Source organism: Phasianus colchicus, chromosome 15, assembly GCF_987193195.1.
Source record: "Phasianus colchicus chromosome 15, bPhaCol1.hap1.1, whole genome shotgun sequence".
Classification (NCBI taxonomy): domain Eukaryota; kingdom Metazoa; phylum Chordata; class Aves; order Galliformes; family Phasianidae; genus Phasianus; species Phasianus colchicus.
Window position 1 is genome coordinate 1,564,784 of NC_143450.1, and position 27,164 is coordinate 1,591,947.

A 27,164-nucleotide genomic window follows, 5' to 3' on the forward strand; every position below is an offset into this window, starting at 1 on the left:
TTGTCCAGGACACAGTTGGCCTTCTGGGTTGGAAGCACACTCTGCTGGCTCATGCTGAGTTTTTTAGCCATTAATACCCTCATTTCCTTCTCTGCAGAGCTGCTCTCAATCCTCTTAACCATCCAGCCTGAGTTTATGTTTGGGATTGCCCAAAGTGTAGTTGGACACTACACTTTTCCTTGTTGAACTTCATGAGGTTCATATATGCCCACCTCTCCAGCCTGCCCAGGTCCCTCTGGATGACATCCCTTCCCTTGAGTGTTCTGACAGCACCACACAGCTCCGCATTATCCACAAACTTGCTGAGGGTGTACTCAATCCCAATGTCATGGGGATTGACAAGAGAGCATCTAAAGCAGAGACTAAGATAATATTTGTGGACTAGCTGAAATCACAGGATATGTGAAAACATGCTGCCTGAAGGATTTATGAAGAGAATTTTCAGCTGCATGTTTAAACTGAGAATGAGGATGAAGATGGAAAACCTGGATCTCGCTGGCATTAGTAGAAAGGAAGTACTACTACCTAGAAGGAAATGTGCTGATAATTATACTGAGTTGTTTCTTCATGTTACTTTAGGAGAAACACACACAACAGAGATCCTCCTGTGAAAAACAAAGTATGCAAAGCTCTGAGCCTCCTTATCACAGAATTATAGAATGGCCTAGGTTGAAAAGGACCACAATGATCACCTAGTTCCAACCCCCTGCTATGTGCAGGGTCACCAACCAGCAGACCAGGCTGCCCAGAGCCACATCCAGCCTGGCCTTGAATGCCTCCAGGGGTGGGGCAGCCTCCTTGAGCAGCCTGTTCCAGTGCACTACCACCTTCTGTGTGAAAAAATTCCTCCTTATATCTAACCTCAACCTCCCCTTGTCCTATCACTATCCACCCTCCTGCAGCCTGTGTGTACTTGAAAACTCCTAGATGATCTCCCTGACTTCCAGAAGATGTTCTGCCCAATCAGTTCTCCCTATGTGTGCCCAGAATATCTCTTTCTCAAAACATTTCACACCTGGTTTGTACAGAATGTTTCACATCGGCTTGGGTTATTAGTGTCAAACCAGATGACTATTAAGAGTAGAAGCAGAGCACTAAGAAAGTGTGTCTGTTTGCCAAGTGCTTCAGGTGGGAAGAGTATTTCTTAATTTGCTCTATTAGCAGATGAGACCTGACCGAGGACTGGAACAGGCTGCTCAGAGAGGTGGGGCAGTCACCGTCCCTGCAGGCGTTCAAGAAACGTGTAGAGGTGGTACTGTGTGATATGGCTAAATGGTCAATATTGACGATAGGTGGAAAGCTGGATCTGAATGATACTGTGAGGGAGTGCTGAGGTTGGGGGCAGACGGCCAAGTGTAGTTCCTGTGCTGGACGACCAATGCCGCTGTTGGCCGCTGACGAGCAGGGATAGAACCGAGAACCAGCCGGATGCTGCCGGGCTGCCGTTCGCTGCGAGATCTTTAGCCGAAATAGCTCGGCTGTACTGGAATACGTCCCATTTCAGAGCCCTTCCAAAGGATCTGCCGCAGGGAGAACCGTCAGGATAAACGCCAAGAGAGCAAAGCAGGATTGAAAACGGGAAGGCAGGAGAAAATCAACCGAGTTTTCCGCAGCCTACTGATGCCATACGCCGTTCCTGAGGAATCTGGAGCCAGGCAGAGCCCATTGGTTGGTAAGTATCGCGAGAAAGAGACGTTTACTTTTAACAGGGAGATGGGGGAGCTTGGGACTGAATGCGGGGAGGAGGCTGGTTTGGCTCTCGGAATCCACAAGCAGGATTACACGCCGGTAAGTGCAGTAAAACGGAGAGCCAGAAGGTGAGAGGAACGATTCTCCTGGCTTTTCTCACGCTACCATCCAGAGGGCAGCTCAGGGCTGCAGCTCTGCGAGAGCGCTGGGAATTCAGAGAGGAGAGAGAAGAGAGAGAGAAGAGAGAAGAGGGTAGAGGGAAGAGAGAAGAGAGGAGAAACCCGACCTGGGAAGCGGCTGGGAAGGGCAGGAGGGGAGCGAGCCTTCATCTCTGCAAGCGGCCATGGAAATCACGGCGGTTCGGGAAAGAATCGGTGCTGCTGATGTGAGCTGGAGAGGACGGTTCTCAGAGCTGCGTGGCAGTGATGGAGAAGAAGCTCTCATCCGACAGGAGCTGTACACGACATGGCAGCTCTGAGATTTCACTCGACTGATGTGAATTCCACATGGAAGAGCAAGATTTTGGAAATGCGAATTGTTCAGGCTGCAGAAATGCGGGATGAATACTCTTTCAGGAACGCTGTGTTTTGAAATATGGAGACACAACAGGAACTGACTGGAACATGTTGCTGTGGCTCTTTCTTAAGAATAAAATACAGATCCTCAAGAGAACTATTTTTTAGTCATTTCAAATTACCTTCTTTGGATAAAGAAGTCATCACTAAATAAAAAATAGAGGAAGCCTGCAACATCACTATGTGATATCTGAAAGATATAAGAGAAGTCTCTGACATTCATATAGATTATACATCTTATTGTGGCTTTTGTTCCTTAGTCTGTCCTACGTTTTGCTACGTTTTGCTTTTCTTATCATAAACACCCATTTCACTGCAGTGACTCAAAGGAAAAGAGAAGCATTAGCTTGATGCAGAGTAAGTTCCCTATTGTATTTCACATTTCTCTAAAATCTGAAAGCCTCAGTCTAGGGGCACTATCTTCTGATGTGCAAAGATATTCTACCTAAGAGCTCTGTGAAGGATCACTGTTCATCTTATACCTCTTCTGCACCTGGAGCTGAAGGAGAACATCTCTCTGTAAAAGGAGGAGAGCTGGAGTGAGAAGTGCCCATGGAAGCACTTCTCAGCCTGGATCTGTTTGTTACCATAATGATACCTCACAGCAGCTCATCTGTCATGATGCACCTTACAGTAAAGCAAGGTTTTAGATCCACCTTCTTCTCTCTGAGGTTCCAGGGGTCAATCAGAAGCATTGCTCAGGGAATAAGCAAGTGGAACCCAGGTGTCACTGTTATTTCTGCACGGCATGAGCGAGGAGTCATATTCCAAACTCTGTCTACTGATGTAGATGGCCAATGGCTGGTTCTACAAGTTTTAGTGGTGCTGAAAAAATAGAAACTTCAGAGATGGACACATCCCCAACTGATGGAAGGATGGAATGAAGGAAGAATGCAAGGAAGGAAGGAAGGAAAGAAAGAAGGAAAGAAAGAAAGAAGGAAAGAAAGAAAGAAGGAAATATAATTTAGTCTTCTAGATATTATGAGGATTCCAAGTAAAAAAAATTCAAGAGAAAAAACGAACACACACACAATGACTGCATCCTCGTGAAATTGTCAACCAGTTATAAATCTAACTAGTCATAAAAACGACCCTGTTTACAACTTTCTCCAAACAACATAGTTATGAAATTTTTAAAAAAGAAGGTATGAAGGCATCAGCGAATTACTCAGAACAAAACAAGAGAATATCGCTTATGAAGCAGCAACCAAAGCATTTGCTTCCAAGACTTTTCCCTGTTAGCTTTCCCGCACTGTCTCTCATACTCACATTCTCAAACATCAGTAATTCTCCACTCCGTTCAAGTTTCTAAAGGTCCTGCGCGGATAAATAAGACAGCAAAACAAGGAAAACAGCACAACGTAACCCATATAAAAATGCTCCTAATTAGAACAGGGAAGAAGAGCCTATAGCAGAAAAGACGCAGGAGCAATTCGCCGTTGCGCCGCTGGGTGGGGATGTTGGCCACGGAGCGGCAGCTCCCTCTGGCCGCAGCGCGCTTTCAGGCGCAGGCGCCCAGCAGAGCCGCGCGAGCCGCTCGGGAAGGGCGGCGGGGCACGGAGGCGGGCGCTCGGGGGCTTCGGGGCCGAGCCGCTGGGAAAGTCCGGCGGCTTTCGGTCGGCGAGCGGCAGCTCTCGCCGTGCGTCGGGGCCGGCGAGAAAGGCCGCGAGGCATGGAGGCCGCCGGGAAGGGCCGGCCGTGGCGGAGCGGGACGGCGAGCGGGAGACGGAGCGGCGGCGGCGAGAGGCGAGTGCTGTTGTGGCTCGTGTGCGTTTGCGTGTGGGAGAGCGGGGCCGAACCGCTGCGCTATTCCGTGGCGGAGGAAATGGCGAGGGACTCGTCGGTGGGCAACGTCGCCCGGGACCTGGGGCTTTCTCCGAGCCAGCTGGCGGCTCGCAAGGCGCGCGTGGTGTCCGAGGGGAGCGAGCAGCATTTCCGCCTCGATCCGCACAGCGGCGTCCTGACGGTCACGGAGACGCTGGACCGAGAGCGGATCTGTCCGCACAGCGAGAGCTGCGCGCTCTTCTTTAAGCTGTTCTTTGAGAACCCGGTGCAGCTGATCCGCGGGGAGGTGGAGGTTCGGGACGTGAACGACAACTCCCCCGTGTTCCCGCACAAGGAGGTGGTTTTAAAGATAATCGAAACGGCATCTCCCGGATCTCGATTCCCCCTAGAAGAAGCGCGGGATACGGACGTGGGGATTAACGGCTTAAAGAATTACAGTCTCTCTCCAAACTCGCATTTCACCCTTGCTGTCGAGAAAGGAGAAGGTGGAGCCAAATACACGGAGCTCGTCCTTGAGAGGGCTTTGGACCGCGAGGAGCAGCGGGAGCTGCATTTGGTGCTCACGGCTGTGGACGGGGGCTCGCCGCCCAGGTCGGGCACGGCTGAGGTCCGGGTGGTGGTGCTGGATGCCAACGACAACGTGCCGGTGTTCTCGCGGGAGGTGTACGAGGTGCGCGTGGCCGAGAACAGCCCCCCGGGGCAGCTGGTGGTGCGGGTGTCGGCCGCGGATCCCGACGAAGGCTCCTACGGCAAAGTGCGGTATGAGTTTACCAAGGCATTGGAAGGATCCCGTCAGCTCTTTGATCTGAACCCTGAGACAGGGGAGATTCGGCTGTCGGGCAATTTGGATTTTGAAGAAGCAAAGACACACAAGCTGGTGGTGAGAGCCAGTGACGGCGGCGGTCTGTCTGCGCACTGCAAAGTGCACATGGAGGTGCTGGACGTGAACGACAACGCGCCGGAGATCGAGCTGAGCTCCGTGAGCGCGTCCATCCCCGAGGACGCCCCGCCGCGCACCGTGGTGGCCCTGCTGAGCGTGCGGGACCGCGACTCCGGCGACAACGGGCGGACGGAGTGCGCCATCGAGGGCGACGTGCCGTTCAGCCTGACGGCCGCGTTCGCCGACCACTACGAGCTGCGCACCAGCGCGGCCCTGGACAGGGAGACGACGGCCGAGTACAACGTGAGCATCGTGGCGGCGGACCGGGGCCGGGCGCGGCTGAGCGCTCGCGAAAGCGTGCGGGTGCGGATCGGCGACGTGAACGACAACGCGCCGCGCTTCACGCAGGCGGCGTACAGCATGTGGGTGAGCGAGAACGAGGCGGGCGCGGTGCGGATCGGCAGCGTGAAGGCGACGGACGCGGACGCGGGCGCGAACGGGCGCGTGAGGTACGCGCTGGTGCGGGAGGAGGGCGAGGAGCGGCCCGCCGTGTCGGTGGACGCCGAGAGCGGGGACGTGTCCGTGGTGCGGCCGCTGGACTACGAGGAGGTGCGCGCCGTGGAGGTGACGGTGCGCGCCGCCGACGGGGGCTCGCCGCCGCGGAGCGCCACGGCGCTGCTGCGGGTGCTGGTGCGGGACGAGAACGACAACGCGCCCGTGGTGCTGCACCCGCCGGCCGACGGCGGCGCGGCGCTGCTGGGCGAGCTGGTGCCGCGGCGGGCGCGGGCGGGCTACCTGGTGGCCAAGGTGGTGGCGGTGGACGCGGACGCGGGGCAGAACGCGTGGCTGTCGTACGAGCTGGCCAAGGCGACGGAGCCGGGGCTGTTCCGCGTGGGGCTGCACAGCGGCGAGGTGCGCACGGCGCGGGCCGTGGGCGAGCGCGACGCGGCCCGGCACAGGCTGGTGGTGCTGGTGCGGGACCGCGGGCGGCCGCCGCGCTCCGCCAGCGCCACCCTCGCCGTCGCCCTGGCCGACGGCTTCTCCGAGGGCCGCCTGCGGGCGAGCGAAGAGGCGCCGGCCGCCGAGCCCGACGGCCGCCTCACCCTGTACCTCAGCGTCTGCTTGGCCTGCGTGTCCGCGCTCTTCGTGGCCGGCGCGGCGGCCGCCGTGGCCGCCAAGGTGCGGCGGGCCCGGCGGGGCGAGCCGGGGACCTTGCCCGCCTTCCCGCGCTCCGCCGCCGACAGCGGCGCCGGCTCCCTGCCCCGCAGCTACGTCTACGACGTCCGCCTCGCCGCCGGCACCGTCGACAGCGAGTTCCGCTTCCTCGGGCCGCTCTTCCCCTGCTTCCCCGCCGGGCTGCCGCAGGGCGCGGCCGAGCAGCGGAGCTCGCTGTGCTCGGCCGGCCTCGGGCAAGAAGAAGGCGACTGGGCCGTGCAGGTGAGGGAGCGGAGCCCCGCGCGGGGGACGAGGGGGAGCGCGGGGGCAGCGCGCTGTCTGTGGGGGAGGAGGGAGGCGGGGACGGAGGCTGGGAGTGAGGGTTCGGCCCCGAGTGCGGCTGTGGGACGGCAGGGAGCTGCGGAGAGGCCGCGGCGCTGATGGCGTCGTGTTTCTCCTGCGCAGCGTTAGCGACAGCAGAGCTGATGTCCCCTCAGAGTCTCTTTCCCCTCCGTTACTGAGTTCCCACACCCATTATCCTCTAGTTACCGTTGGCTTTAAAGCACGTTATTTGTTATTTGTTCATGAGGGAACCGTCAGTGTCTGCTCCCCTCTTCCTGATCCAAAAAAAGATTTCCAATTTTCTGGGGTGTTTATTTAGGGCTTTGATAGGTCTATAGGGTTCATTATAGGGTTTTACTGTTGTCTTGTTCGGGTCAGAGAGCTGTTTTCCCCGGCCTCCTCTTTCTTTGCCTGTGGGCAGGGAAGAGTGGTGTCCCATTCACATTGGTTCAAATGAGGCTTCCCAGCGTCTCACTGACACGTGCTTAGCGTTTACGCCCCAATGTCAGCCGTCCACTGTGTTCTTTGCAGGGCCGAGCTCCCCTGTCTGAAGGCACGGCTCCCGGGGCAGCAGAGGAGAATGGCAGTTTGGATCAAAGCCCCTGGCTCAGCCATCAGTAAGGGAGGAGAAGGAGAATCATCTCGGTCCTCATGGGCAGGTCTCTTCCAAGCAAAATGAAGGAGACACCAACATTGTACCAAAAATAACCAGGGAAGCAGAGATCTGCTGTGTGAGAACTCAAGGACAATCTCTGCCTATGCAGCACTCTATTATTTTATTCCTTTTGAAATTTTGTTCCTTTTGAAGGTGGGTGCATGCTGGGAACACAGATATGTGATATTTAGTTGTGCTAGTGCTATTGCTTGTAAGCATTAAGTGACAAATGGGAAGAAAATAGTATGATATTGAAGCTATCATTTTCATCCATCTGCTTTTCTGCATTCTTTTTTGTTATCATGTGGACTCTGTAATAAGGGAATTCCATGCCAGGCTGTGTTGCTCTTAATCCAAGCTGAATGTTGCCAGCGAAGGTATTCTGTAATATCTCTGAGAAGCTGGCTGCCATAGAGATGGCTGACATTCACACAGTGCACATTCAACCAGGAGTTCCCTCGTTCTGAAGGCTATACTCCTTGAGCACTTCAATTGTTTTTAGTTTGATTTTTTTTTTTTTTTTTTCCCAACATAATGTCTAAATGAATTGTTCTGGAGCACTTCAGGATTATGGAATATTAGATAATAGAACATTCAAATCTATTTGCTATTTGCCTTTGCTGACGTATTTCCAAGTGTTGAATGCTTGTTGACAGAAACCAATAAAATCTACTGAGAAATCTGAAGGAGTATGAGCTTCACTCTTGCATGCAAAGTTATTCTTCCTTTGTAGAGACGCATTAAGGATCACTGTTGCTGTTAAAGCCTTCTACACCTGCCATAGCAGTGCCAGCAATCAGGTTACAATAAAGGAAAGGTACAGGTCCACCTTCCTCTCTTTGAAGTCCTCGGGGCAAATCAGGAGCATTCGTAGGAGCATAAGGAAGCAGATACTGGGTGGTACTGTAACTTCTGTGGGGCATGAATGAGGAGCTGCATTCCCAACTTTATGTGCTGATGATGGCTTACAGCTGGTTTTTGTAACATGGTTCTGTGTTGCTGATTGCCCTATTTTTCATGTGAATTCAGTTGACTTTCTTTGTAGTGGTTTGTTTTACCTTTAGGAGGAAAAGCCCGTTTAGAACAGTGACTACTGAGTTGTTGCTGAGCAGTGCTGCACAAAGCCAGGGACATTTCTGCTTGTCATTCTGCCAGAGTGAGTGTGCTCGTGGTGCACAAGAAGCTGGTAGGGGGCAGAATGAGGTGTGCTGCCCTAAACTGTCTGGAGGGATATTCTCTACCATGTGACATTGCACAGAACTCTAAAAGAGGGGATATCTCAGGGTTGGGGGTCAGCAACTGCTTGTGAGCTGGCTAGACATGGTCAGCAGGTGGTGGCATACAAGTAGTATTTGCCTGTATTCCTATGGTGGGGGGAAGGACAGTGAGAGGAGCAGGAAAACCAACCTTATAAACAAATGGCTGAGAGGCTGGTGCAAACGCAAAAATTTTGGGTTCTTTGATAATGGGGGAGTCTACTCAGCACGTGGTATGAAGGCTGCCGATGGGTATCACCTATCCCAGAGGGGAAATGGATCGTTGCCCAGGAGTTGGTGGGATTGTAGAGAGGGCTTTAAACTAGATATGAGGGGGATAAAAGAGGCCCACTGGAATTGGGCCTGAAGGAAACATGGTGGGACCACTCCCATGACTGGAGTGCTGCAATGGCTGGCTACAAACTCTTCAGGAAGGATAGGCAAGGAAGGAGGCTCTCTATATTAGAGAGTGCTTTGATGTTATTGAGGTTGAGACTGGGAATGATAACGTTGAATCCCTATGGATAAAGATCAGTGGAAGGGCTGACAAGGCAGACTTCTGGTGGCTGTCTGCTACAGACTGCCAAACCAGGATGAAGAGACAGATGAGGAGTTCTAAAAGCAGCTGGTGGAAGCTGCGCGATCGTCAGCCCTTGTCCTCATACGGGACTTCAACATCCCCGACATATGCTGGGAATACAACACAGCGCAGCAGAAGCAGTGTAGGAGGTTTCTGGAGCGTATGGAGGATAACTTTCTGACGCAGCTGGTGAGAGAGCCCACAGGAGAAGCTGCCCGCTTGACCTGCTGTTCCCAAACAGAGAAGGTCTGGTGGGAGATGTGGAGGTCAGGGGCTTTCTTGGACACAGTGACTGTGAAATGGTAGAGTTCTCGATTCTTGGTGGATCCAGGAGAGGGAACAGCAAAACTGCTACCTTGGACTTCCGGAAGGCGGACTTCGAATTATTCAGAAGGCTATCAGGGGGAATCCCCTGGGTTTCAGTCTTGGAGAGTAAAGGGGTCCAAGACGGCTGGTAGCTCTTCAAGAAGGAAGTCTTCAAGGTGCAGGGGCTGGCTGTGCCCCTGAGCTGCAAAATGTGTTGGCAGCGAAGAAGTCTGGTGTGGATGAACAGGGAACTATTCTTGAGGCTCTGGGAGTAAAAGGGAATCCACCTGCTGTGGAAGAAGGGACAGGTGACTCAGAGTACAGAGAAGTTGTTAAGATGTGTGGAGAGAAAATCAGAAAGGCAAAAGCCCAGCTTGAACTCAAAGTGGCCGCTGGGGTTAAAAGGAACAAAAAACCCTTTCGCACATATCATCAGTGGTAAGAGGAGGACTCAGAAGAATCTTTATTCTTTTCTGGATGAGGATGGGAATGTGACCACTGAGGATAAGGAAAAGGCAGAGGATCTGAATGCCTTCTTTACGTCTGTCTTTAAAGGTCACACCAGTTATCCTCAGGGTACTCCACACTCTGACCTGGTAGTCTCGACTGGAGACTGATGGACAGAACAGAACCCCCTGCAATTCGGGAGGACGCAGTCAGAGACCTACTAGTCCAGCTGGACAGTCACAAGTCCATGGGGCCAGATGGGATTCACCCGAGAGTGCTGAGGAAACTGGCGGAGGCGATAGGCAAGGTGCTCGCCATTATCTATCTGTGCTCTTTGTTGACTGGTGAGGTCCCAGAAGACTGGAGGCTTGCCAGTGTGTCTCCCATCTATAAGAAGTGTTGTAAGGAGGATCCGGGGAACTCCAGGCCTATTAGCCTGACCTCAATGCCAGGAAAAGTTATGGAACAGATTGTCTTGAGGGAGATCACGCGTCACGTGTGGGACAACTAGGGGATCAGGCCTAACCAGGATGGGTTCATGAAGAGCAGATCCTGCTTGACCAAGCTGATCTTCTATGATCTAGTGTCCCATCTGGTAGATGAGGGAAAGGCTGTTGATGTATTCTACCTAGACTTCAGCAAGGCCTTTGACACTGTCTCCCACAGCATTCTCCTGCAGTAGCTGACAGCCCGTGGCTTGGACAGGTATGCCGTTGGCCGGGTAAGGAACTGGCTGGAAGGCCAGGCCCAGAGAGAGAGAGTGGTAGTGAATGGAGCTAAATCCACCTGGCGTCTTGTCACGAGTGGTGTTCTCCAGTTGTTGGTGCTGGGGCCTGTCCTCTTCAGTATCTTTATTGATGACCTAGATGAGGGCATTGAGTGCACCTTCAGTAAATGTTTGAATGACACCAAGTAGGCTGGAAGTGTCAATCTGCCTGGGGTAGCAAAGCCCTGCAGAGGGATCTGGACAGGCTGGATAGCTGGGCTGAAGTAATGGGACGAGTTTCAACAAGGCCAAATGCCAGGTTCTGCACTTTGGCTGCAATAACCCCAGGCAACGCTACAGGCTTGGGCCGGAGTGGCTTTAAGATTGTGTAGAGGAAATGGACCTGGGGCTGTTGATTGATGCTGGGCTGAACATGAGCCAGCAGTGTGCCTGGGTGGCCAAGAAGGCCAATGGCATCTTGGCTTGCATCAGGAATGGTGTTGCCAGCAGGAACAGGGAAGTGATTGTCCCTCTGTTTCTGTGTTGCTGATTGTCCTGTTTTTCATGTGAATTGAGCTGTCTTCCTTTGTAGTGTCTGATATGGTTTGTTTTACCTTTAGGAGGAAAAGCCAGTGACTACTGAGTTGTTGCTGAGCAGTGCTGCACAAAGCCAGGGACATTTCTGCTTCTCATTCTGCCATGAGGGTGAGTGTGCTGGTGGTGCACAAGAAGCTGATAGGGGACAGAATGAGGCGTGCTGCCCTAAACTGGCTGGAGGGATATTCTCTACCATGTGACATTGCTCAGAACTCTAAAAGAGGGGATATCTTCGGGTTGGAGGCCAGCAGCTGCTTGTGAGCTGGCTGGACATGGTCAGCAGGTGGTGGCATACAAGTAGTATTTGCCTGTATTCCTACGGTGGCAGGGAAGGACAGTGAGAGGAGCAGGAAAACCAACCTTATAAACATATTGCTGAGAGGCTGGTGGGACTTGCATGCCAAGTGGTTTCAACAACCATCGCACATTCCCTGTGGTTGCTCCAACTCACATCACTGGCCTTGAAGTTTCTCCTTCCTCTGGAATAGACCCTGTGGTGGCACCAACCCACTCAGCACATTCTGTGGTTGCTCCGAGTTGCATGAGAAGCCCTACAGTTGTTCCAACTCATCAGCAGGCCTTGAAGTTGTTGGTTGCAACCCTCAGAACAGGCCCTGCAGTTTCTCCAGTCACTGTACCGAGCCTTCTATCTGAACCAGGGAACTGTTTCTGTCATTATCAGTTGCTCCAATAGGGAAGACATGACAGTGACTGCAAATGTCATGCAACTTATTGTCATAACCCATAAAGAGAGAAATTACTGTCTGACCCCTGACTTGTCACCTGGCAACTTCAGTGCTGGGATAATGGAGACAGTAGTCTGGAAATAGTGAGCAGCAAAGCCAGACAGCTGACATTCAGGCTGTTTAAGGAATTGTTGGTAGAGATCTCATGAGAAGCTGCCTTGAGTGACTAAGGAAGAAAGCCAGATACTCTACAAGGATGTCTTTCTGTGGGCACAAGAGATCTCTCTCCCTCAGAATAAGAAGGTGGGCAGGGGAGGCAGGCAACTGACATGACTATGCAATTATCAGCTGGTCAAACTGAGGGAAAAGAAGAGACTGTAGCAATTGCGGAAGCAAGGGTGTGTCACCTGGGGAGAATAGAGGGATGCTGTCTGGACTTACAGAGAAAGATTAGGAAAGTCAAGACACAGGTGGAATTGAATGTGATGAGGGATGTTAACAAGCACAAGAAGGGATTCTATAGGTACATTGGCCAGAAGAGGCAGGCCCAAGAGAGTATACCGCCTTTGGTAAAGGAGAAAGGAGAACTGGCTGCAACAGATGAGGTGATCTGAGCATGGCTTCACCAAGGGAAGGTCATGTCTGACCAATGTGGTGGCTTTTTATGATGGAGTGACAGCATTGGTGGACAGAGGGAAGGTAACCAATGTCATCTACCTGGACCTGTGCAACGCCTTTGACACGGTCCACATCCTTATCTCTAAATTGGAGAGGTATGGATTTGTGTGGTGAACAATATGATGGGTAATTAATTGGTTGGAAAGCTGTAGACAGAGGGTTGTATTGAACAGCACTATGTCCAGATGGAAGCCAGAGATGAGCGTTCTGCCTTGGGACCAGTGCTCTTCAGCGTCGACATCAATGGCATTGATGATGGGCCCAACGGCACCCTCAGTAAGTTTGCCAATGACACCAAGCTGAGCAGTGTGGTTGACACATTAGAAGGAAGTGACGCCATCCAGAGGGACCTCAGCAATCTTGAAAGGTGGGTCTGTGTGAACCTAATCAGGTTCAAGATTGCAAAGTGCAAGGTTTGACACTTGCATTGGAATAACTCCCAGATATGTATGCAGACTGGGAGAAGTACACTTAGTATGGATTGCCCCCGGGCTGGAAATGTCCCTACAATTTCTATCGGAATGATTTAAACTGCACTGGAACAGAAAGAAGCTCCTGAATACCTGTACTACACAGATGGCATCATTGCATGGGGCAAAAGAGCAGAGGAAGGTTTTGAGAAACGTAGGAAAAGAATCCAAATTCGTCTGTAAGCCATTTTTTCCCTGCATAGGAGATCCATTTTTTGAGGAATGAAAAGGCAAGATGGACATCATCTGATCGCAAAGGAGGAGATCAACTAAACAAAAGCTGTATTTCCACCAACTGGCAAAAAAGAAATGCAAGCTTTCTGAAAAGTTTCCATTTTCTCAAGAGCGTATAGTCTGCATTTTAGTCTGATTGCAAGTCCTCTCTATCAACTGACCCAGAAAAAGAATGACTTCAAATCAGGGTCTCAGCAATGAGAAACCTCTGAAGAAATGAAAAAGGGAGGTAGTTCATGGGCCAGGACAAGACATAAAAAAATTAAACTACACTACAGATACGGAAAAAAAACAACCTGAAGCATCTGGCAGAAAGCTCTGTGGGAGGCTCTAGGTCATCCTCTTTGTTTTTGTATACCCTTTGACTCTGGGATACTGAGGATCAGAGGCCTGCTGCATTCCACCTGAAAAAGACATATTGGCAGCACATGGAGGAGTTCAATTTCATATGAATAGAACAACAGAGGTAAAGAAGAGTAACAGTAGGTAACAAAAAGGAAAACTGGCTCACCCCTCATAATGACTGGTGATGACTGAAAGGAGTGCAATCTCTGTCTAAAGAGATGCTACTCCCCTGTCTGCAACCCCTGAAATGAGGGTGAGAGGGGGTGGATACAGGCTCTGCTCCTTCCAGTCCCTCAGGCACATTGCTTGCCCCTGAGATCCCAGGATTAGCGATGCCTTCTCACCTGGTGCTCAGCCATTGGTTCAGGCTGTGACCTGGTAATTCCACTGCAAGCTGTATTCCCAGTTATGTCTGCTTGGGCTATGACAGTTTTTACTGGACATTTATGTGTTGCTGACATCAGTGGTAACATGAGAGATGGTAAGTATCCCAAATGGATGGATGGATGGACAGATGCATGCAGTGCATGGAAGGAAGGGAAAGACAGAAACTGACTTAATCTCTGATACTGTTTAGACTATTGTGCATCCAGACAAAACTGATTTAAGAAGAAAGCGCAACAGTGACTGCATCTGAGTGAAGTTGGGGACGTGCCTTTGCAATAACAAGAAGAAGCTCCCACACCTGGTAAAGCTGGAGAAGTACTCCATCCTGCATTTCATGTGGTGTCAATGAGGAGGCAACAAGAGGACTACAAAACGTCCAGAGAACTCATATCCCTTGCGAGATGATGAAGGGGTTGGGAGCTCAGGTAGCATTCTCCTCCCTCAGAGCTGCTTGAAAGGAAGCAGGGAAAGCTCCTCCAAAAGGTAATGCAGCTTGAAGCCCATCTGAAGTTCCTCTATCCCAGTGCGTGCATCATGGGAAATAAGCAGGAGCTGAAAATCCCAGCTGAGAAAATTATAAAGCTACTAACTATTTGATATTATGGAAATGTGCTGGGAAGAATCACACAACTGGAACACTGCAATCAAGAGCCACAAGCTGTTTACAAGAGTTAGGCAGGAAAGGATGAGCGAGGGTGTTGTCTACTAGGAAGACCTGGGAAACTACAGACCCACGAGTCTCATGTCTGTCCCAGGGAAGATTAGGAATCACATTCTCCTGGAAGCCATGTTAAGACACATGCAAGAAAAGGAGGTGATCCAACACAACCAACATTGCTTCACTAAGGACCATGGATCACGGCTGACCCATCCGGTGTACTTCAATGATGAAGTAACAGCATCCTTGGGCAAATGAAGAGTAGGTGATGTCATCCAGTTGGACTTGTGCAAGGCCTTTGACATGTCCCCTCACAGTATCTGTATGTTGAAGACACATGTATTTTAATGGTGGACTATTCAGTGGATAAGGAATTGATTGGATGGTCACAGCCATAGGATTGGGGTCAAGAGTGCTATGTCCAGGTGGAGGCCAATGACAAGTGCTGTCCCACAGGCATCAATCTTGGGACCACTACCCTACAAAATCTTTATCAATGGATCTAGACAGTGGGATGAAATGTACCCACAGCAAGATTGTTGGTAACATTTACTGGAGTTGTACAGTTGTTACAATAGGAGGAAGAGATGCCGTCCAAAGGACCTGGACATGCTTGAGAAGTGAGCCTATGTGAACAGATAGAGTTTCAGTACATCCAAATGCAAGGTGTTCCAAGTTGGTTTTGAGTACAGTCAGGGAGAAGAACTAATAAAGTGCAGCCTTGTGAAGCGGGACTTGGAATTTTAAGCAGACAAAGAGCTTGACACAAGCTCATGCATGCATGGACTCAGATGACACATGTATCCTTAGCTCCATCAAAATAGATGTGGCTAGCAGATGGAGAGAGATGATTGTCTGCTTCAGCTTTGCTCTCATTAGGAACAACCTGGAATACTGTGTGCAGGTCTGTGTTCAAGCTGGAGCACCTGTGATTTGAAGAAAGGCTGAGGCAGACTGGCTTGTTCAGCCTAGAGAAGGATCTGTGGAGACCTCATTGAGGCATTCCAGTACTTAAAGGAAGGTTGTAAAAAGAGGGAGATTGATTTCTTCCCTGCCCTTCTGTAGCATCGTGTCTGGTATTCCAAAACCTCTGCACTTCCCAACCGTGAAAGTAGTATGCAGCTCTTTGCTTGACTTGTATGAAGCTGGGAACAATTTTCAGTCAGGTGTGGGATTCTGTTGTGTGGCAACACACTTTCATAGGTGCAAGGGAGGTTACATTTGTCGTTTGAGGGAAGGAAGATGCCACTCACCAGGGGAAGAATTAGAGCCCTGGGTCCATTGGTTGAGGTGTGATACACAATGTAAAGACAACATGATCAGGATTTTGTCCTAGAAGAGAATTATTGTTCTAGTGTGAAAGCAAGCTGGAGTGATGGTGAATCAATACCTTACAGCACCTAACCCTGTAAGCTGTCTGGAAGGCTCCAGGTAATTACAATTTGCTGATTATACAGAAGACAAAGTGAAAAAAACATGGATGTACATGAATGGAAATCCCGTTTTCCCACTTTGAGACAGCACAGAGCAAAAGAGTTCACGGTGGAAAGCCGGGAAGTGATACCCAAAGCAGCACTGCGTGAGCGAGTATTTACATTGCGCTTTGGGATCGTGTGTGCAGGAGGAAAGGAGATGGGAACCGGGAACTCCATGCGCATCGGCAGCGCCGGTGAGAAGGCGGAGAAGGAGCAATTCGCCGTTGCGCCGCTGGGTGGGGATGTTGGCCACGGAGCGGCAGCTCCCTCTGGCCGCAGCGCGCTTTCAGGCGCAGGCGCCCAGCAGAGCCGCGCGAGCCGCTCGGGAAGGGCGGCGGGGCACGGAGGCGGGCGCTCGGGGGCTTCGGGGCCGAGCCGCTGGGAAAGTCCGGCGGCTTTCGGTCGGCGAGCGGCAGCTCTCGCCGTGCGTCGGGGCCGGCGAGAAAGGCCGCGAGGCATGGAGGCCGCCGGGAAGGGCCAGCCGTGGCGGAGCGGGACGGCGAGCGGGAGACGGAGCGGCGGCGGCGAGAGGCGAGTGCTGTTGTGGCTCGTGTGCGTTTGCGTGTGGGAGAGCGGGGCCGAACCGCTGCGCTATTCCGTGGCGGAGGAAATGGCGAGGGACTCGTCGGTGGGCAACGTCGCCCGGGACCTGGGGCTTTCTCCGAGCCAGCTGGCGGCTCGCAAGGCGCGCGTGGTGTCCGAGGGGAGCGAGCAGCATTTCCGCCTCGATCCGCACAGCGGCGTCCTGACGGTCACGGAGACGCTGGACCGAGAGCGGATCTGTCCGCACAGCGAGAGCTGCGCGCTCTTCTTTAAGCTGTTCTTTGAGAACCCGGTGCAGCTGATCCGCGGGGAGGTGGAGGTTCGGGACGTGAACGACAACTCCCCCGTGTTCCCGCACAAGGAGGTGGTATTGGATCTTATTGAAACGGCAGCTCCCGGATCTAGATTCCCTTTAGAAGCAGCACGGGATAAAGACGTAGGGATCAACGGTTTGCAAAATTACAGCCTCTCTCCAAACTCGTATTTCTCCCTAGCTATCGAAAAGGGAAAACGTGGTGGCAAATACGCGGAGCTCGTCCTTGAGAGGGCTTTGGACCGCGAGGAGCAGCGGGAGCTGCATTTGGTGCTCACGGCTGTGGACGGGGGCTCGCCGCCCAGGTCGGGCACGGCTGAGGTCCGGGTGGTGGTGCTGGATGCCAACGACAACGTGCCGGTGTTCTCGCGGGAGGTGTACGAGGTGCGCGTGGCCGAGAACAGCCCCCCGGGGCAGCTGGTGGTGCGGGTGTCGGCCGCGGATCCCGACGAAGGCTCCAACGGCAAAGTGCGGTACGAATTCACACAGACATCACCGGGGTCCCGTCAGCTCTTTGATCTGGACGCTGAGACCGGAGAGATTCGCATCTCGGGCAATCTGGATTTTGAGGAAGCAGAAACGCACGAGCTGGTACTAAAAGCCACGGACGGCGGCGGTCTGTCTGCGCACTGCAAAGTGCACGTGGAGGTGCTGGACGTGAACGACAACGCGCCGGAGATCGAGCTGAGCTCCGTGAGCGCGTCCATCCCCGAGGACGCCCCGCCGCGCACCGTGGTGGCCCTGCTGAGCGTGCGAGACCGCGACTCCGGCGACAACGGGCGGACGGAGTGCGCCATCGAGGGCGACGTGCCGTTCAGCCTGACGGCCGCGTTCGCCGACCACTACGAGCTGCGCACCAGCGCGGCCCTGGACAGGGAGACGACGGCCGAGTACAACGTGAGCATCGTGGCGGCGGACCGGGGCCGGGCGCGGCTGAGCGCTCGCGAAAGCGTGCGGGTGCGGATCGGCGACGTGAACGACAACGCGCCGCGCTTCACGCAGGCGGCGTACAGCATGTGGGTGAGCGAGAACGAGGCGGGCGCGGTGCGGATCGGCAGCGTGAAGGCGACGGACGCGGACGCGGGCGCGAACGGGCGCGTGAGGTACGCGCTGGTGCGGGAGGAGGGCGAGGAGCGGCCCGCCGTGTCGGTGGACGCCGAGAGCGGGGACGTGTCCGTGGTGCGGCCGCTGGACTACGAGGAGGTGCGCGCCGTGGAGGTGACGGTGCGCGCCGCCGACGGGGGCTCGCCGCCGCGGAGCGCCACGGCGCTGCTGCGGGTGCTGGTGCGGGACGAGAACGACAACGCGCCCGTGGTGCTGCACCCGCCGGCCGACGGCGGCGCGGCGCTGCTGGGCGAGCTGGTGCCGCGGCGGGCGCGGGCGGGCTACCTGGTGGCCAAGGTGGTGGCGGTGGACGCGGACGCGGGGCAGAACGCGTGGCTGTCGTACGAGCTGGCCAAGGCGACGGAGCCGGGGCTGTTCCGCGTGGGGCTGCACAGCGGCGAGGTGCGCACGGCGCGGGCCGTGGGCGAGCGCGACGCGGCCCGGCACAGGCTGGTGGTGCTGGTGCGGGACCGCGGGCGGCCGCCGCGCTCCGCCAGCGCCACCCTCGCCGTCGCCCTGGCCGACGGCTTCTCCGAGGGCCGCCTGCGGGCGAGCGAAGAGGCGCCGGCCGCCGAGCCCGACGGCCGCCTCACCCTGTACCTCAGCGTCTGCTTGGCCTGCGTGTCCGCGCTCTTCGTGGCCGGCGCGGCGGCCGCCGTGGCCGCCAAGGTGCGGCGGGCCCGGCGGGGCGAGCCGGGGACCTTGCCCGCCTTCCCGCGCTCCGCCGCCGACAGCGGCGCCGGCTCCCTGCCCCGCAGCTACGTCTACGACGTCCACCTCGCCGCCGGCACCGTCGACAGCGAGTTCCGCTTCCTCGGGCCGCTCTTCCCCTGCTTCCCCGCCGGGCTGCCGCAGGGCGCGGCCGAGCAGCGGAGCTCGCTGTGCTCGGCCGGCCTCGGGCAAGAAGAAGGCGACTGGGCCGTGCAGGTGAGGGAGCGGAGCCCCGCGCGGGGGACGAGGGGGAGCGCGGGGGCAGCGCGCTGTCTGTGGGGGAGGAGGGAGGCGGGGGGGGGGACGGAGGCTGGGAGTGACGGTTCGGCCCCGAGTGCGGCTGTGGGACGGCAGGGAGCTGCGGAGAGGCCGCGGCGCTGATGGCGTCGTGTTTCTCCTGCACAGCGTTAGCGACGGCAGAGCTGATGTCCCCTCAGAGTCTCTTTGCCCTCCGTTGCTGAGTTCCCACACCCATTATCCTCTTGTTTCCGTTGGCTTTAAAGCACGTTATTTGTTATTTGTTCGTGGGGGAACCGTCAGTGTCTGCTCCCCTCTTCCTGATCTAAAAAATGATTTCCAAATTTCTGGGGTGTTTATTTACGGCTTTAATAGTTCTATAGGGTTCATTATAGGGTTTTACTGTTGTCTTGTTCGGGTCAGAGAGCTGTTTCCCCGGCCTCCTCTTTCTTTGCCTGTGGGCAGGGAAGAGTGGTGTCCCATTCACATTGGTTCAGATGAGGCTTCCCAGCTTCTCACTGACACGTGCTTAGCGTTTACGCCCCAATGTCAGCCGTCCACTGTGTTCTTTGCAGGGCCGAGCTCCCCTGTCTGAAGGCACGGCTCCCGGGGCAGCAGAGGAGAATGGCAGTTTGGATCAAAGCCCCTGGCTCAGCCATCAGTAAGGGAGGAGAAGGAGAATCATCTCGGTCCTCATGGGCAGGTCTCTTCCAAGCAAAATGAAGGAGACACCAACGTTGTACCAAAAATAACCAGGGAAGCAGAGATCTGCTGTGTGAGAACTCAAGGACAATCTCTGCCTATGCAGCACTCTATTATTTTATTCCTTTTGAAATTTTGTTCCTTTTGAAGGTGGGTGCATGCTGGGAACACAGATATGTGATATTTAGTTGTGCTAGTGCTATTGCTTGTAAGCATTAAGTGACAAATGGGAAGAAAATAGTATGATATTGAAGCTATCATTTTCATCCATCTGCTTTTCTGCATTCTTTTTTGTTATCACGTGGACTCTGTAATAAGGGAATTCCATGCCAGGCTGTGTTGCTCTTAATCCAAGCTGAATGTTGCCAGCGAAGGTATTCTGTAATATCTCTGAGAAGCTGGCTGCCATAGAGATGGCTGACATTCACACAGTGCACATTCAACCAGGAGTTTCTTGCGTGTGGTTCTTTTCCCAACACAATGTCTAAATGAATTGTTCTGGAGCACTTCAGGATTATGGAATATTAGATAATAGAACATTCAAATCTATTTGCTATTTCCCTTTGCTGATGTATTTCCAAGAGTTGAATGCTTGTTGACAGAAACCAATAAAATCTACTGATAAATCTGAAGGAGTATGAGCTTCACAAGCGTGCAAAGTTATTCTTCCCGTGTGGAGATGCATTAAGGATCAGTGGTTCTGTTAAAGTCTTCTACACCTGAAGCTGAAGGGCAGTGTGTCCCTGTGAAATGAAGGCAGTCATAGTGAGAAGTGTGTGGGGAAGCTCTTCTCAGCCGGGATGTGTTCCCTGCCATAGCAGTGCCAGCAATCAGGTTACAGTAAAGGAAAGGTACAGGTCCACCTTCCTCTCCCTGAGGTCTGAGGGGCAAATCAGGAGCATTGGTAGGAGCATAAGGAAGCAGATACTGGGTGGTACTGTAACTGCTGTGGGGCATGAATGAGGAGCTGCATTCCCAAGTTTATGTGCTGATTATGGCCTACAGCTAGTTTTTGTAACCCGTTTCTGTGTTGCTGATTGCCCTATTTTTCATATAAATTGACCTGTCTTCCTTTGTAGTGGCTGATATGATGGTTTATTTTACCTTTAGGAGGAAAAGCCCGTTTAGAACAGTGACTACTGAGTTTTTGCTGAGCAGTGCTGCACAGAGCAAGGGACAGTTCTGCTTCTCATTCTGCCATGAGAGTGAGTGTGCTGGTGGTGCACAAGAAGCTGGTAGGGGACAGAATGAGGCGTGCTGCCCTAAACTGTCTGGAGGGATATTCTCTACCATGTGACATTGCACAGAACTGTAAAAGAGGGGATATCTCAGGTTTGGGGGTCAGCAACTGCTTGTGAGCTGGCTAGACATGGTCAGCAGGTGGTGGCATACAAGTAGTATTTGCCTGTATTCCTACAGTGGCAGGGAAGGACAGTGAGAGGAGCAGGAAAACCAACCTTATAAACACATGGCTGAGAGGCTGGTGCAAATGCAATAATTTTGGGTTCTTTGGTCACAGGGCAGTTTACTCAGCACCTGCCGATGAGTATGCCTATCCCAGAGGGGAAACGGATCGTTGCCCAGGAGTTGTTGGGAGTTGTAGAGGGGGTTTAAACTAGATACGAATGGGGTAGGAGATAAAACCAGGCCCGCCAGAAATGGGGCTGGAGGAGCAGTAATGGGATTAGGGGTGAGGTGAGGGGCTCAGCTGAAATGCATCTACACCAATGCATGCAGCATGGGCAACTAACAAGAAGAGTTGGAAGCCATTGTTCAACAGGCTAACTATGACCTAGTTGCTATTACAGAAACATGGTGAGACCACTCCCATGGCTGGAGTGCTGCAATGGCAGGCTACAAACTCTTCAGGAAGGATAGGCAAGGAAGGAGGCTCTCTATATTAGAAAGTGCTTTGATGTTATTGAGCTTGAGGCTGGGAATGATAAGGTCAAATCCCTATGGGTAAAGATCAGGAGAAGGGCTGACAAGGCAGACTTCCTGGTGGGTGTCTGCTTCAGACCACCAAACCGGGATGAAGAGACAGATGAGGAGTCCTACAAGCAGCTGGTGGAAGCTGTGCGATGGTCACCCCTTGTCTTCATGGGGGACTTCAGCTTCCCTGATATATGCTGGGAATACAACACAGCGCGGAAGAAGCAATTCAGGAGGTTTCTGACGCAGCTGGTGAGAGAGCCCGTGAGAGGAGCTGCCCCGCTTGACCTGCTGATCGCAAACAGAGAAGGTCTGGTGGGAAATGTGGAAGTCGGGACTGTGTTGGAAAGAGCGACCATGAAATGGTAGAGTTCTTGATTCTTGGTGGAGCCAGGAGGGGGAAGAGCAAAACTGCTTGGACTTTTGGAGGGCGGACTTTGAATTATTCAGAAATCTAGCAAGGGGAAGGGATGGGTGACTCAGAAGGAGTACAGAGAAGTTGTTAAGATGTGTGGAGAGAAAATCAGAAAGGCAAAAGTCCAGCTTGAACTCAACGTGGCCGTTGGGGTTAAAAGGAATAAGAAACCCTTTTACACATTCATCAATGATATGAAGAGGACTCAAGATAATCTTCATTCTTTACTGGATGAGGCTGGTAATGTGACCAGTGAGGATAAGGAAAAGGCCGAGGTTCTGAATGCCTTCTTTACATCTGTCTTTAAAGGTCACACCTGTATCTTCAGGGTACTCCACTCTCTACCTGGTAGTCTTGACTGGAGTGCGGACAGAACAGAACTCCCTGCCATTTGGGATAACGCAGTCAGAGACCTACTAGTCCAGCTGGACAGTCACAAGTCCATGGGGCCGGATGGGATTCAACCGAGAGTGCTGAGGGGACTGGCGAGGTGATAGGCAAGCCGCTTGCCATTATCTATCTGTGCTCTTTGTTGACTGGTGATGTCCCAGAAGCCTCCAGAGGTGTCCAGAACCTTGCGAATCTGACTCCCATCTATAAGAAGTGTTGTAAGGAGGATCCGGGGAACTCCAGGCCTATTAGCCTGACCTCGGTGCCAGAAAAGGTTATGGAGCGGACTGTCTTGTGGAAGATCATGCGGCATGTGTGGGACAACTAGGGGATCAGGCCAAGCTATGATGTGTTCTCGTAGGGCAGATCCTGCTTGACCAGCCTGATCTCCTTCTATGATCTAGTGACATGTCTGGTAGATGAAGGAAAGGCTGTTGATGTAGTCTACCTAGACTTCAGCAAGGCCTTTGACACTGTCTCCCAAAGCATTCTCCTGCAAAAGCCCATGGCTTGGACAGGTACGTTCTTGGCTGGGTAAGAAACTGGCTGGAAGGCCAGGCCCAGAGAATGGTAGTGAATGGAGCTAAATCCAGGTGGCGAATGGTCACGAGTGCTGTTCCCGAGGGGTGGGTGCTGCGGCCTGTCCTCTTCAATATCTTTATTGATGATGTGGATGAGGGCATTGAGTGCACTCTCAGTAAATGTTTGGATGACACCAAGTTGGCTGGAAGTGTCGATCTGCCTGGGGTAGCAAGGCCCTACAAAGGAACAGGGCCTACCTGGACAGGCTGGATAGCTGGGCTGAAACCAACGGGATGAGTTTCAACAAGGCCAAATGCCAGGTCCTGCACTTTGGCTGCAACAACCCCATTCAACACTACAGGCTTGGGTCGAGATGGCTGGAAGAGTGCGTAGAGGAAGTGGACCTGGGGCTGTTGATTGGTGCTGGGCTGAACATGAGCCAGCAGTGTGCCTGGGTGGCCAAGAAGGCCACTGGCATCTTGGCTTGCATCAGGAACGGTGTTGCCAGCAGAAACAGGGAAGTTGATTGTCTCCCTGTACTCAGCTCTGGTGAGGCCACGCCTCAAGTACTGTGGGCCCCTTGCTGCAATCAGGTTTTGGGCCCCTTGCAATAAAGACATTGAGGGCCCGGAACAGGTTCAGAGAAGGGCGAGAAAGCTGGTGAGGGGTCTGGAGCATAAGCCTTCTGAGGAACAGCTGAAGGAGCTGAGATTGTTCAGTCTGGAGAAGAGGAGGCTCAGGGAAGACTTTATTGCTCTCTATAAATACCTGAAGGGAGGCTGTAGTGAGCTGGGGGTCGGCCTGTTCTCCCATGTAACTAGGGATAGAACTAGAGGGAATGGCTTCAAGCTGCACCATGGGAGATTTAGGCTGAATGTTCGGAAATACTACTTTTCTGAAAGAGTGATCAAGTACTGGAATAGGCTTCCCAGGGAGGTGGTGGAGTCAGCGACCCTGGAGGTGTTCAAGGAACAGTAGGATTTTGTGTTGAGGGATATGGTTTAGTGAGTACTATTGGTGACAGGTGGATGGTTGGTCTGAATGATCTTGAAGGTCTTTTCCAGCCTTGGTGATTCTGTGATTCTGTGGTGCATCCATTTCTTTCTCTTTGTATCTACAGGTGGTTGTGCATCACTTCTTTTGTCTGTCTCTATCTGTGTCTCTTATCTGTATCTCAGTATCTCTATGACTACGTCTATGTGGTTCTCAGTATGTCTACCTCTATTTGTACTTCTGTCTCCATACCTCCACCTCTACATTTTTTTTTGTATTCTCTCACGAGTCGCATGTAAGATCATGTTCTGATGTGTTCAAGTTACTGCTCAGGTGACTCAGCTGGTGTTAGTACTGCACACTGTCATCATTTTTGTTCTAGGGAAACCATCTCTCAGACTCTATGAAGAATTACACATTTTCCTTTGTGTGTTTAGAGAGCCAGACTATGGGAGCGTGAACAGGCCATGTTTTCCTCCATTTCCTCACTTTTCTTTCTCCTTCACCTACCCGTTATCTTTTAGCCTAGTTACAATAGCTCTTGAGAATGTTAAATTTTCTTGCGATGTTCAAACCAGCATGATCCTAGTGCTGTGTCTCCTGAATATGTTTCTGTTTTTGTCTATGTTTAACCAGCTCTGTATTAATACAAGCCAGAGATCTGCTCTGTTGCAGTGTCAGGCTCTGTGGGAGGATACTAGCAGGCACACAGAAGATTGGGCATGGTCTGTGCTTTGGAACTGCAGTCCAGAGCATGAGCATGATCCAGAAAATGTAGCAAACTGTTGGCAGCAGATATGCCATCACTCTGGCAATTGTAGAGAGACAGCAATCACTGCAATGTGCTGGGGCTTGGCCTATGCCTACTGCACCCTGATCAGTGCTATTCAGCACACTCAAGGGAAGGGAAGAGAAGGTCTCTAACTCTGATGACAGGCCCTGTGGCTGCTCCACCTTCTGTGATAGGCCCTGCGGTTTCATCAGCTATCACTACAGTGCCTATGGTTGCTTTGAGGCCTGTGCCAGTTGCTGTGGTGGCTCCAAGCCCTGCTCCGTGTTCTGAGGCTGCTCCAAGTACCACCACAGACCTGTAGTTACTGCAACCCCGCTATCGGTCCTAGAGTTTCTCCAGCTCCTCCATCACAGCCTGTGGTTGCCTCCAGTCCTGCGGAAGGCCCTGTAGTTTCAGCAGTCCTCAAGACAGGCACCAGAGTCAATTCATTCCAATTGATTCCTATTCCAATCCATGCTGATTGGAGGCCATCCAGTTGGCTTTAAATACTGCCACATGAGAGAAGTGACCAATGCTCTATCTCTGCACTTAATCATGAATGGTGGAAAATACTCCATGCGAGTGGTTACAACCATACAAGTTGTGCAACAGGCAGTGCAGAGGCAAACCCTTCATGTCTGCTGCATTGTGGAAAGGTATTGCCACCCACATGGCGAACGTGATTACAGAGGTACATTCTGTAAGATGCTTACAATTCCAAGAGTTAAGCCACTGAATGACATCTAAACAACCAGCAGGTAGGTAAAGCTGCTTGGATTAAAATGGTTTAGGTAGCTCTGGGCAGGTGACATACAAGTGTGTTATTTACAGTCCAATATGCCTAAGGAAGGCAGCACATCTTAAAGCCCATCTGAAGTTCCTGTATCCCAATGCATGGATCATGGGAAATAAGCAAGAGCAGGAAACCACAGCATTGAAAATTACAACAAAGTAACCTATTTGTTCTCATGGAAATGTGGTGAGAAGATTCACACAACTGGAACATGGCAGTCAAGAGCCACAAGCTGTTTACAAGAGTTAGACAGAAAAGAATGGTCAAGGTCTCACCCATAAGGAAGAGCTGAGAAAGTACAGACCCATGAGCCTCATGTCTTTGCTGGGGAAGGTCAGGGAACACATCCTCTCAGAAGCCACGTTAAAACACTTGCAAGAAAAGAAGGTGATCTGACACAGCCAGCATTGCTTCAGCAAGGGCAGATCCCGTCTGACCGATCTGGTGTACTTCTATGGTGGAGTAAGAGCATTATTGCACACATGAAGAGTAAGTGCTGTCATCCGGTTGGACTTGCGCAAGGCTTTTGATATGGTCCCACACAACCTCCTTATGGGTGCGTTGGAGAGGAATGGATCTGAAGGTTGGGCCATTCAGTGGATAAGGAATTGGTTGGATGCTCACAGCAATAGAATTGTGGTCAAGAGTGTTATGTTCATTTGGAAAGCAGTGATGAATGGTGTCCCCCTAGAGGTCTGTCTGAGGTCCAGTGCTCTTCAACATCTCTATCAATGGATTGAGTGGGATGAAGTGCACCCTCAGCAATTTTGCCGATGACACTTGTGTGCATAATACAGTTGATGCAAGAGATGGTAGGGATGCTCTTCAAAGGACCTGGGATGCTCTCCAAAGGACCTGGAAGAGCTTAAGAAGTGAGTCCATGTGAAGTGAATGAGGTTCAACGTGTCCATGAGGTGGACTTGGACGTGGGTCAGGTCCTTTCCGAGTATGATTACAGTCTGGGAGGATACTAACTGAGAGCAGCCCTGTGAAGATGGACTTGAAGTTTCAGGTGCACAGAGAGGCAAGCCATACATGCATGCTTGCAGCAGAGATGATGAACTGTACTTTGGTCTTCATGAAAAGAGAGGTGGCAAGCAGGGTGAGTGAGGCGATTGTCCCCCTCTGCTTTGCTCTTATGAGGACCCACCTGGAATATTTTGTCCTGGTTTGTGCCTACCAACACTGACATGGAATGAATGGAACAAAACCAGAGAAGGTCTGAAGATGATCAGAAAGTCAGAGCATCTCTGCTATGGAGAGGAAAACTAAGGCAGACTGACTTGTTCAGCCTAGAGGAAGATCACATTGTGGCTTTCCCGTACATAAATGAGCTTACAAACAGGAGGGAGATTGACATTTTAATCCCTTCCCTTCCCTTCTGCTGATACCTGTGAGACTGCGGGTCCCAACTACTGTTAAAAGGACCACAGTGGGATTCACAGATGATCAACATGAACATTCCTGAGTGCTAACTCTTGAGTGCTCAGGCACTTCCCATGAGGGCGCTATTTGCCTGGTTGCAGAGAGATGCTCCCCTTGGCACCAGTCACACTCTTCTCACAGCTAACAGCTCACAGCTCACAGCTGAGGCTTCACAAAGAAGCAGTGTAATGGTATAAGCAATAGATCTCTGACAGGAGCATCTGTGCTTGTCTCAAGCCACCTGACACCTCACAGAGTACCACATGCTGATGGTACCCTGAATCTCCCAGGGCTCTGAGGCAGATCTGAGTACCAAAACAAGACCCAGCCTAACCATAAGGCAGAAGGCATGTGAATGTGGTCAAAGCTCAGTAGATCAGATGCAGGAGAGCATGCAAGCATTTCA

The 27,164-nt window shown here is 52.3% G+C and overlaps 2 protein-coding genes across 2 annotated transcripts; both read left to right on the forward strand.

Moving 5' to 3' along the window:
* Positions 1 to 1,620: 1,620 nt before the first annotated feature.
* Positions 1,621 to 9,375, forward strand: LOC116241476 (protocadherin beta-15-like). The gene is made up of 5 exons (XM_090151077.1): positions 1,621 to 1,788; positions 3,655 to 6,366; positions 6,958 to 7,043; positions 7,815 to 7,898; positions 9,159 to 9,375. Exons 1-5 carry the CDS (start codon positions 1,621 to 1,623, stop codon positions 9,373 to 9,375), a joined length of 3,267 nt encoding a protein of 1,088 aa, XP_090007203.1.
* A 1,700-nt stretch (positions 9,376 to 11,075) lies between these two features.
* Positions 11,076 to 22,283, forward strand: LOC116241605 (protocadherin beta-15-like). The gene is made up of 6 exons (XM_090151078.1): positions 11,076 to 11,081; positions 11,770 to 11,802; positions 16,436 to 18,793; positions 19,390 to 19,475; positions 21,535 to 21,712; positions 22,173 to 22,283. Exons 1-6 carry the CDS (start codon positions 11,076 to 11,078, stop codon positions 22,281 to 22,283), a joined length of 2,772 nt encoding a protein of 923 aa, XP_090007204.1.
* The last annotated feature ends 4,881 nt before the right edge of the window (positions 22,284 to 27,164 follow it).